Here is a 12,348-nt window from a genome sequence, read left to right as displayed (position 1 = left end):
ATCACTTTGCATGTATATGACACCAAAGCTTAATCCATGGATCATTGCCAAATATTATTTTCTTCAGTGTTGGTTTTTCCCTCTAATTGGATTTCAGGGTCTTTCTAGTCAGTAGTCTGTTGGCTCTCACTATACTTTTTATTGAAACAAACAACCACAAAACAGTCTTACTCTGTGAGATATGTATATATAGTGAATTGATTATTGTACTAGACAATTGCATGGGGAACAGAATCTGAGTATGTTTTGTATTTCATTACAAGCATGCAAAAGGTGCTTGTACATTAGATTCATTGCTGTAGATGTCTGTACTGCCTTACCACGCTTTCAATCTCTTTTTGCCATGAGACTTCAGTGAACCCAGCCAAAGCAAGGAGCATGTTTCTGACTGAGGGCCATTAAAAAAGAGTACTACTGCCCTTTTTCTCCATAGTTTTGATCATATGCATATTTGCAATGTATTGAAGTAATAAATGTTATAACTTCAGGTATTCCAGCAAAAGGTTCTACAAAGAAACAAATTGTTAATTCTTCCTGATGCAAGTATGAGGTTTTCATTTTCTTAACGCTTTATGAGTTTTCACAAAGAAGGATTCTTTTTGCCATGTTTTTTTCCTGAGTCCTGGGAGACTAATGACTGTTCTGACAATCCATCTCCTCCAGAGAAATTATCTATAGTTATGGCAATGGGTGATAAAGTCTGTAGTTTAACATAACCTGCTACAGGCGATAGTTCAAAATGTTACATTGTGCAGTGAGGTGTGAGATTAATTCATATTGTTTCAGACATCTTTCCACACAAAAACCAAAAAGACCCTAAATTCTTCACTGATTTTTTTTACCCTAGACCAAGCCACGTCTCCAGCGGGGAGGAAGCTCTGCATCTCTCCACAACAGTCTAATGAGGAATAGTATCTTCCAGCTTATGATTCACACACTTGACCCCCTTGCTGAAGGTATGGTTTGGGGTTTTTTTTGTCATCCCTGGTGCAAAAACAAACAAATGCTTTGTTTTCCTTTCTCTCCATGAAACTGTTTGTTGCATATCTCTTGCTTTAATCAGTCTTTTCTGTATGTGTCTGGAGACACATTTTCTGAGAGAGTTCCTCACTTTTATAGTGTGATATACCTGCTCCCACCAAGACTTTCAACTTAGGAAATGTGTTCATTACAGTAAAACTAAAACTGGTCACTTGGTTGATGCATAAGTACTGATTCTCTTCTCTTCTGGTTTCAGCAGCAACTAAAAACTACATGAACTGTATTGTCCTGTACTTTCATAAAGATTTTTGTTTGTTTTCTTAGCTGGTTTTGATTTTATTTTAAAAACTGTCTCAATGGTGGATAATTTGTCATGTGCACTGTAGAAAAGAATGAGAATCTGTTGATTTGACTTCAGGTTGTTTAATGCTGGCATTAATAAAAATGCAGCCACCACACCTCTGTGTTACATGTGTGTAAACGGTTTATTTGTTTTATTCAAGTGTGGCATGATTTATTGTTTCTCTGACAAATTAGCAAGACCACTGCTTTGACCTGAGAAGCTGGCAGGAAAACCATATTGGCTTTGTAATTGTGGGGAGATCTGACTCTCAGATTCTTGTAGAAGAACCAAAAAAAATCAAGGCCATGTTATTTGATATCTATGCATCTATAGGACTTTGCTTGCTGCAGTAATAGTTGTCTTGAGAAATAGCAGTTGTGAAAGAATAGGGATGTTCTAAAGAGACTAAAAGATTACTGACAGACATTTCAAACTTCAGTGACCAAAAACTATGTATAGCACTTCACATGAGCATATATGACAGATTGAAGACTACAACAAAACTAGAATTGTTGACTGGAGCACAATTTGAGCCTAATGTAAATTGAGAATAAGATCATCTCTCAGGTATTTTTCCATTGCTCAAGCTTATTTCACTTGTTTCCCATACATAGCTTGTTCAGTGTTCAGACCTCTCTACTTTTCTGCTGTAGTAAGCTTGCACTGTGTAGTGTGATCCAGAGGCTTCCCCCTTCACGACAGTGAAGGACAAAAGGGGTTTGAAATCTGAAATTCATCTTGAGAGAGACAAAAGCCCTACACTTCTGACAAACATATATTGCTTATAATTAAGTTTGTCAAGTACCTCAATTCTGGTTTTCATTTTGTCAGTAAAAGTATTGATACAATTGAAATGATTGATTGATTGATTGATTGATTGTGGACTGATAGAGATGTATGCAATGCATAAATCTTACTTAAATTAATCCAGTAACATTTTCTTCAGGGTTTTTTCACATGTAGTACTTCACTGTTGACAGATTTTTTCCTTTCCAAAGTCTTACATTTGTCCTGGAAGTAATACTCTTTAAAAAGACTGGGAATAGAAATATATTCTGGCCTTCAAGTAAGTGCAAGGCAGTAGCCATTTCATTATCTGAACATTTCATTACAACTAACACACTGCATTAAATTTACAAAGGGGAAAAAGAATCTACCTACATTTACAGTAAGCTCTGTATTTTAATGCAAGACTTCCATGAAAAAATGTCCAAAAAGCTGCTGGGAAATAGCCTATGTATATGCAGGTATTTAAGTTGGTATATATAAAGAAGCTAGTATTTCAAGCTTTTGCTGACTTTACAGAATTCAAACTTTAGTTCATGAGAGCATGAAAGTGCAATTCATTCAATCACTTGTTTTTGTATATGGAACTCTGGTTTTAGCTTTTTATAAACAGACTTGTGACTATAGGAAAAATCTGAAAAAAAATGCATCCATGTTTCTGTCACACATTATTAACCTTTTCTGAGCACCACCTCATTTGTACACAGACTCTGCTTTCAAGAGCTTTTGCACAGCAGGCAGTTTTAGGGCAAACATGGGGAGTACTGGATGTCTCCACTGACCAATGTTGTTTTCCAAGATTTTGACCTTTTGAGTGCTGTATTAATTATTCTGCATTCAGCTTATTCTGCAAACTTTCATGAAAGAAAAAATCCATTTTATGTAAATACTGTGTCAGCTTGAGGCAGGTAATGCTAGTTAATACATTTGGATGTCATTGTATTTTAATCTTACATTCACTTAAAAACTATGTATGCAAATGGATGTGGGTACCTGCTGTATACAATATTAATTATCTACATGGATCTGCATGAATTTTACTGACCAAATTCTCCCCATCTTTTTGTGTTTTAATCTGTGTATAATGACATCAAAGAACCAATTTGTGCATCATCTTTATTTTAAAAGTCTTTTGCCATGCCATCTAAGTAATTTTTTAAGCTGATAGCATTTAATTATTACAAATTGAAAGAAATAGTATTTATTAAAAGGCTGAGAAATCAGTCCTTTGCTCTGTAAACATATTATCTGGGGAGATGAGAAATGTAAAAGAGTACCTGGTGCCTTCTCTGGCCCATGTGGCTCTCTCCAATTTACATGTCCTTTCCTCTACGAAAAAGAACTCAACAGTTTTGAGTTTTGTGTAAGGAAAGAAAACTAGCTCTTCTGCACCCATGTAGTGAGTGATGGTGGACCCGCTGCATGACCTGTGGGGTTAAAGGGTTTGTTCCAAATAATTTGATGAAAGTATGGATCAGACTCAAAGGAATAGCAGAAAGATGTTATAAAATTTTTCATTCTTGCTTTAGTCAGCTTACATTTCCTCAGTATTTTTGCCAGATGATGACTTAGATCAATAGGTCAAAACCATTGCATCACTTGCTGAATTTGTTGGATTTGCTGAAAAAGAACAGCTTATGAGAGCATTAAAAAGTGCCACTCTCAAATAAAAGAAAAGTTTGAAAGGTGCCTATTAAAGCTAACATATACACGGGGACTCTGGCAGCCCCTGCACTCAGGCGTACTCCTGATGTCTTCCTCCTTCTTGTTGCCTTTCCTTTTTCTGCATTTCTCTAGCATTTACTTCTTGGCCTTTCTCATACTGGATCTCGCTCACCTGCACCCACCTTCTTTCAGCCTTCTCCCATAAGGTGGTCCTTCAGCCCCTGCTGTCTTTCTGGGTCCGTTAGTCAGATCACTTCCCAGTCAGACACCAGCAACACTGCGGCTGTCACAGCCAAGTCAACTGTGTTTTCAGTGGCAGGAAAAGTGTGGATAAAGTTTGGGAGCTCTGTGCTTGATTCTTGAGGGCTTCTCAATCAAATATTGCCTTTAGAAGATACATTTCTAATTTTTGCACTGCTGCTGAGAGATACAGCTTTTCTTTCTCTTTAAGTCAGTAATAAAATTCACTGTTACAGTCCCTTGAACAATTGCAAGGGAAATGGGGGCATCAGAAGGCACACTGCACTGTCATTTGGAGTTACGTGCATTTTGTAAGGGTGACAGAGAAGAAGTCCCATCTGTATCCTCTTGGTAGGGAAAGCTGTATAGAGTGTATAAACAGGCCATGTGACTGTTAAAGATCGGCTTGACCTACACACCATTATTACTGCATTAACATTCAGTGTATTTATAGAAAACCAGCTCATCAAATTTACTTCTGAATAATTCATTTGTGAAGTCAGAACCAACTTCTACCGCAATTGAAAGCATATTAAAAATGCACTTGATTGCAAGTAGGATAACATTAAATGAGAGAGTAAGATTTACTTTCCAAAACTGTGAATAAACAGAGCAGTTCCAAAATACTATTACACACTTTTGAACCTGTCCTTTCTTTTCCCTTTTCACATAAATGTGGCTTTGTATGGCTTGTGCCTGTCTTGTAAAAGCCAACTTGCAAACTCTCCAGAATCAGCAGGCTTGCAAGGTGTTCAGCCCACCTCTGACAGATGAGTAATATCTGAGATCAGTGGGAGCTGCTGGATATTTGGCTCTTTATATTCAGACAGGTGTGCGGTCATGCTGTGGATTTGACAGTCTAGACAAGGAAGGCTTCTCCCCTTCAAAATCTTGGTCTCAGCATAAAGCTTCTAAGAAGATAAGAGTTCAGCCACTCTAGCAGGTGAATGTGTAGGATGTTTGTTAATGAGATGTGAATTTTACATTACAGCTGAGACATCATAATTCATTAAAAATATAAATATCTGTATGACATTAGGTATTTGTTTGCTTTTATCTTATTACAGAAATAATGACCTTGATAGACATAATTTCCTGAGGATTAAGATTAATGACTGCCTGTGTTTCTGGCTATCATCAACTCTCAGCCAGTCATTAATCCCCAGGAAATCCTATGCCATATTTGCTTCTGCTTAAGTGCTAGTCTTGCAATCCAGCTGGTCTGCTCATAACAACATTACCCGTATGAATAAGGATGGCATCATCTGACCTGCTGTGTTGGTCAGACCCCAATCCAAAATCCAAGCAACCTGAATATAAATCTTGACAATCATTGATAATTTGTAGCTGTTTTCTTCTGAGTCCTGTACCTCAGATACCTTTGCCCTAGTTTTGAAAAGGATATTCCTGGGTTAGGAAAGTGTAGGTTTTACAAAGATCTCTTTACATTTTTTAATAGAAGATGGCTGTTGTTTTGCAGTGGGAGCAGGGCAAGAATAAGATGGTAAGTATTTTTTATGAAAGTGTGCCATGAATAGTAATCCTGCCTTCTCCCTATAAGCTGTAGGTTGCTGTAAAGATGATTTCTTCAGAAGTGGAGGGAGCATTTTCTCTCTGGAGGCTTCTACAGCTGCTCTGTTGAGCAGGGAAGATACCAGCACTGAAGAGAGGATTTAGAGCCATCTGAGACTACATTGTTTTTCTTGCACAGCTTTATCAAGATACAGGAAGAATGAGATCTTTTCATTGGCATAGCACCCCTTTTGTGCCTGCTGATAAGGTGCCACAGCCCAGCAAAACATCTCCCACAACTGAGGGTTTAGCTAGTTGCTGACTTTCTTGCTCTGTGTGACAAAGCTATAACTCATACGCAAATGACATCCTCTGCATGAAAATGGGTGTGATATAAATCTCTGTCATGGCTTAGTCCCCAGTGAGAAGTAGGTATCTTTGGCAATTTTCTCCTATTCCCATCTTGAGTCCTATTTCTAAAATGGAAAACTACAGGACGTACTTCTGCAGAAAATGAATTGTTTATCTTATAAGCTGTACTCTTTTTTTAAAGATATAAATATGGTGCATGTTATTGGTGAGAGAAGTAACCTTCTGTTACATAAAGCTGAGCTTACAATTCTGTCACTTCCTTCACTGAACACAGAAAAGTACAGTACTTTGTTCTGACAAAAAAAGAGAGAAAACCTGCATTCATACTTCTCAGGAAAATAAAGAAGAATACTCAAAGTTTTTGACATAGTAGTGAATTATTTATAATGGCTTGGTAGATGCTGTTGTGTTCCTAAATATTGGTCTTAAGAATTTTCCAACTTTTCCATTCACCATGAACTGTTCTGCTTCATTTGCTCCTGCTGCTTGGGTACTTTTCTTAGATGTCATGGAAACTGTCAGCTCACCCAAAAGAGACCCTGCAGAGATTGGGTAGCCTTTGCCTGGACGGTTACTCAGCAGCCTCGCAGCTTTTGTCTCATTTTGCAAAAAACCCTCATGTTCTTACTCTTCCCATGGCCTAGGTGAGATGCACCATCATGTCTGTTCTCGCTGCCATTGGTACCATTGGAAACCTTGTTTGCCAGAAGCTGTTTATTTGCTTAGAGAGTAAGGAGTCTGCTTACGCCAACTCATGGGTAATGCTCAGCTTCTGCATGGCTGTAATAGCCTAAGCGCTTCCATGTTCCTCATCTCCAGAACATGGGTCTCAGAAATCTTTTTCAACCTTAACCATTCTTTGATTCTGTTATGCAGCAGGATTTGACTGCACTTCAGAGAAGAGCAGAATCACAGAATCACAGAATCACAGAATCACAGAATGAACTAGGTCAGAAAAGACCTTTGAGATCATATGACCTAATGCCTCTTCATCAACTAAACCACGGCACTGAGTGCCACTTCCAGCCTTTTTTAAACATGCCCATCAACAGTGACTCCACCACCTGGGCAGACGATTCCAGTGCCCAATGACGCTTTCAGTGAAGGAATTTTTTTTACATCCAACCTAAACTCCCCCTGGCACAGCTTAAGGCTGTGGCCTCTCATTCTGTCAGTGGTTGCCTGGAGAAGAGACCAACCCCACCTGACCACAACCACCCTTCAGGGAGTTGTAGAGAGTGACAAGGTCACCCCTGAGTCTCCTTTTCTCCAGGCTAAACACCCTCAGCTCCCACAGCTATTCTTTACAGGGTTGTGTTCCAAACCCCTCACCTGGATGCACTCAAGCATCTCAAGGTCCTTCCCAAATTGAGGGGCCAGAACTGGCACAGCACTCAAGGTGTGGCCTCACCACTTCCTAGTACCATGCCAGAGAAGAAAGAAATACATCTTGAGAATTATACAGACACAAAAAGTACTTTATTTAACATGAAGAAATATGCAAATCTAGACAAAATTTATAGAAGTAATTTTGTATGTTATTAACTATCTCCACTTTAAATCCTTCATCATTCTTGAGCATCCTTTAGGCATACCCAAAGGCCTGTAAAGAAGCTGAGCATCCCTCTTCTTGCACCTTTGTTCTTACACAGCTTGTCCTTGGCTCTTATGTCCCATCAAGGGAAAACAGTTCTCTGAGCATGATGCTCAGACCATTCTGGCTCTCCTCTCAGCTGCAGAGTGAAATGTTTGCAAGGGATTTCTGCCAGAGAAGATGGGGGCTCCCTGCCAGGCTGGGATACATATTAGTAGTATCCCAGTAGTAACACGGTATTAATTATAATGCAGTGTTTTTTCTTTAATTCCTTCCCACAGTATTTCAGTCTGATAGGAAGGTGGGAAACCAATGAAAAAGATAATTAAACTAACCTTCAAAGTGTAGTGTCATGTCAGGGAGATACTTTTACTCTTTTTCTGTGTCTAGCTTTCACAAAAGTGATGTGGTTTTTCTCATTTAAGTTGAAAGGGACTTTTTGCATTACAGAATCCAGCTAGTCCAATCCACTGCTCAAGCAAGATCAGCTTCAGCAGCTTAACTATGACAGCTTCCAGTCATGATTAGAAATTGTTCATAAATGGAGACCCCGCAGTCTTTTTGAGAGACACATTTCAGTGTTTGCTCATCATCCTAATATGTGTCTGGATTAAATTTTCTGGTTTTTCATTTGTCTCCATTGACTCTTCCCCTCTTCCACTTCTGAGGGAAGTGCTTTTTCCTTTTGTTCTTTCTGTCCCATCAGGTGCTTATACATGGGGATAAGAGCTCCCTGAACCTGCTTTCCCCCTGGCTGAACAGTCCTAGCTCTCAGCCTTTCCTCTGATGAGAAGTGTTCCAGTCCACTCATAATTTGTGGCCCAGTGCTGGACTGGTTCTAGTATGTCTATGACTGCTCCATACTGGTGAGCCTGGGACTAGTCCCTGCACGCACCTCTGTCTCATGAGCACTGGTGGAAGCAAAATATCGCCTCCTTGACCTGGTGGAAGTGCTCTCCCTAGTGGAGCACCCTAAGGGTCACCGTTGCTGCAGTGGCACTTTTCTTGCTTTCGGTGGAATGACTCTCCACACAGCCATTTGCAAGAAGAAAGCTTTTTTCCTGGGGAAGTTTTCAAAGAGTTGAATGAGGTAGGTGAAGCAGTCATTCTCCAGCAAGGTCTTCTTTCACCTTTCGCTACATTTCAACTAGGGTAGAGACCACCAAAATTGTGCTCCTAACTTAGATACCTGAGGTTCTGTGATAATGTAGATGAGATGAGTATTTTAAAAGAATCTCCAACATCAAACACCCCATAATTCTAGAGTCAGTAACAGCATAGGTAGAGTAGAAACTCATATGGGTTGTATGCAGCCAGGGGCACGTCTATTTAAATAGGCAGAGACAGTATTTTAGATAGCCTAGTTCATATCTGTCAGAAAGAGAAAGAGACAAATTATATAGCTGTTTCCTCCGGTATCACTTAGGACTTGCAAGCTAAGAATGGATAGCAGTTGTATTTACAAACTTATACGTAACACACAGAAGACATACATGTCACTGTAACAGCTGTGAAACCTGACCTGTCTATAAAAATATGTGATTTTGGCATAGAGAAAAATGACATCTTGGGCTAGTGAAGAGAATTGTATTATGAGGTTTTGGTTCTGCTGATTTTTTAATATGTCAATCATAAATATATAGTGATGATCAAAGTAGACATTTAAAGTCTAAATTATTTTACTGAGTGGATCTATTTAGCTTACATACAGGAACCATTTCATTCTTGTCATACTTTGGGCATGTAGGTTTTGCTTTTTCTAGGTAACGGAGGCTGCACTTCCACGACTACAGGGTGAGTGGGCTTGCAACCTTTATCCTACCCACAGATATTAAAAAGTCACTGTCTTTTTGTTATACATAACTCTGTGGGCAATGAAAGCCTTGCAGATTTCCCTCAGAAAGGCCAGTTCAGTGGGAAAACTCAGCTCTTTGTTAATGCTCTCCAGCTCTGTATCAGTAAGTGTCAGATTTGCTTATCCTCAGAGGTTCCCAAGACTCAGAGAGAAGGCACAGCTCATTGTGCCTTGTGTTGTGTTAGTTTCATTATGATGTCTACTTACATAAAATTGAAGCATAGGTCTCCCTTTAAAATCCATATTGACCTTTGTAGGTGGGAAAAGTTAAATAATGAAAGTTTTCTGATGCCTTTATAATTTAGTTTTGAATCTGAAATGTAATCTTTGTATTGGTTTTGTTGTCAGTTTTCACAACAATTTACTTCTGCATGCCCTGTTTGTTGTTTTAACTATAATCTACTCAGGTTGTACAGTGCAGGCAGAATTCTTGTTTCTCTTGTCCATAATTTTTTCCAGTTTGCCCTGTTCTTCAGACAGTGTATTCTTCTTGGGGTTTCCTACAGAGAATGCAAGGAAGACATGAATATTTAAATACAAGCCTGATCCCAGCTCAGGGTACAGCTGTTCTGGCTATGTGTTTACATGTTTAATGGCTTTAGTTTCATTTAAAGTTTTTTCCTAACTCAGTATTTCTTTGTTAAAAATATGAACAATAAAGAACTTAAGCAATGGATAAACCTGCACAGTTTAGGGAACAGTAGTGTCTGCGAGGGGCTTTCCATTGAAACTGAAAAGTGGGAGATTTCCTTTAGTACAGCTTGCACATGACAGATGACTTCATCATCCACGGGTTGGTTGGATTTTGTGACTGGCTAGTGAAAGGAAAGCATGCTGTTTTCTGTTATTCTCCTTGGATATGCTGGAAAGCAAAACAGCTGAAATTTATTCAGCTGGAGTTGTAGGTTTCCAGATCCTACTGTGTCTGGCCCAAGAGACACTCAAGGAAACCCTGATCCCAGTTGTTGAATCCAGAATCAGTTGCTGAACTCCCAGTTTCATCAGCAGAATGAGGTTTTCACTTCCACTCCTTGAAATTCCTATTTTCATTAATATTTGAAAATTGTTGGAAGATAAATACCATCTTTAACGTCAGCAGAAATTGTGTTCGATCCAGGCCAAGTAAATTCTGTTGTATTGGTTGTCTTTTGGTGTTACTACCTTGTAGAGAATGTTTGGCACTTGTCTTCAAGAGTTGATGGCAGATGGAAAAAGGTGTCTTATGATGGAAGAAACAAAGCTCTCAGGAACGAGCAATTTCATGCTTTTCTTTAATTTAAGCAAAATAAAAGTACCTAAAAATATCAAAATCTGGGACTGACACGCAGTAGTAGTTTTGTTTGCTTTCTGCTCCATTGCATATGTCATTGACCATCCCCTTAAAAACATTTGCTCTTCAGCCCATATCAATTAAAGCCCCAACAAATTTCCATTTGTCACCACAAGGAGATTTGTTAGATGGTATGGACTGAAAACAGTGGATTTTTGCTCTTCATTTTAAATGTTGCACTAAGAGCAAAGTAATAGGTACATCTAACTTTTGGATGTTGTCACTACCTTAAACTGCCCAGAACTCTGCTGATATGATTGTAAAAATTTTTGTTTATATTTCTATTCACACTTCAACTTTATCAAGTTGAAATAAACTCATTATATAAAAGCAAACAACTCTAATAAAATTATTTTTAGGGCAGAACTGCCTAAAATAAAATTAAAATAACAGGGCAAATACACATGAGGAGTGAGAATAGAAATAGAAGGCTTGCAATTTAAAGAGATGAAAGGTGACCATATGTTACTAGAGCTCAGATGCACAAAGTAATAAATTATTTAGTTACTCTCAATGGCCCAATAGACAAATACCTGAAAGACTGAATTTATATTATTTTCTGTATTTATTTAGGACCGTTAATAGAGCAGTACTGGTGTAGTATAAGCAAAAAAGATGTAATTCTGAAATTCAATGCAATTTTTAACTGTATTACTTACATGCAAAAGGGATCTTTTTGTGTTTTCCACAGAAACAGCTCAGTGGCAAAGCCTCTATTTTTGAAGGACTGGCAGCTGGAAGGTCCACAAGTGAAAAATGTAGGGTACAGCATCTAATTATCCAGATGTAGTAGGAGAATAAGTATCTTGCTTTTCAAAAGAATATTTGTTTTCTCTCCTCTGCATTCTGCAATGATACTACATACAAACTCCCACAGCTGTCCCAGTCTATCCCAGATAGAATATAATTACTCAGTAAGGAAGCTAAGAGGTTTAGGAAAATTCACAGTTCCTGGTAGCCTTCAGTTACTGGGACTTTTTGTGTGTTTTTCCTTTAATAGTATAAGTAAAAAGGCATTTTCTTTTGTTAAAGATCTCTTAGAAGTTAGGACTCTAATTGTAAAACTGTAATGTTAATCTTCACTAGATCTTTCACAAGTTTTTAACATCAAGAGACCTTTGTTCCTAATCTAACATCATTGCTGAAACCAAATTCAACTTTGATTCCAGTTTAGTTTGGACAGTCACTACAACTTATCTAGAAAAGTTTTGAAGTGGCCTCCTTTTTCTGTTTTTTGGATAAGACTGATCATCTAATTAAATTTTCTCAAAACCTTGATGTCTAACAGAAAAAAAACAGTAAAGACATCTTTGTGCTCCTTGATGTTATCATATTAATTCCTCTAATTCCTTTGACCATTTTTTTGCCTGCTTTTTAAAAAATGCAAATAAAAAAAGTCTTGACACCTTCATGATTGTAGAGGTCAAAGAAAATGAGTGTCTAGTAAATACAGCCGTGTAATTGTGCTAAAAATTATGGGGTTGCCATCAGTAATTTTTCTTTACCAATTTTGTTTTAAATAATAGATATATCAGCTTTGAAGCTTTTAATGAACTTGGAGGAGTGTGACATGAATTCTCATAAAAATACATTTTTTATGCAAAGTGAAAGTCTCATGCCTGTTGAAGAAATCCACAATTAGTTTCTTTCATTTGAGAGTCTGACTTTTC

The 12,348-nt window shown here is 38.1% G+C and overlaps 1 protein-coding gene across 1 annotated transcript in view; it reads left to right on the top strand.

Moving 5' to 3' along the window:
* SLC24A2 (solute carrier family 24 member 2) overlaps positions 1–12,348 on the top strand; it is a 103,142-nt gene that overhangs the window by 53,536 nt on the left and 37,258 nt on the right. The window contains exon 3 of the mRNA XM_041399086.1: positions 848–956. Within this exon, the coding sequence (XP_041255020.1) occupies positions 848–956 (109 nt within the window). The remainder of the gene's footprint in view (positions 1–847; positions 957–12,348) is intronic.

The sequence above is a fragment of the Onychostruthus taczanowskii genome, unplaced genomic scaffold, assembly GCF_017590055.1.
Source record: "Onychostruthus taczanowskii isolate IOZ18803 unplaced genomic scaffold, ASM1759005v1 scaffold154, whole genome shotgun sequence".
In the NCBI taxonomy this organism is placed as follows: Eukaryota; Metazoa; Chordata; class Aves; order Passeriformes; family Passeridae; genus Onychostruthus; species Onychostruthus taczanowskii.
The sequence above is the reverse complement of the archived record's forward strand: the minus strand, read 5'-3'. Positions and strand labels throughout refer to the sequence as shown.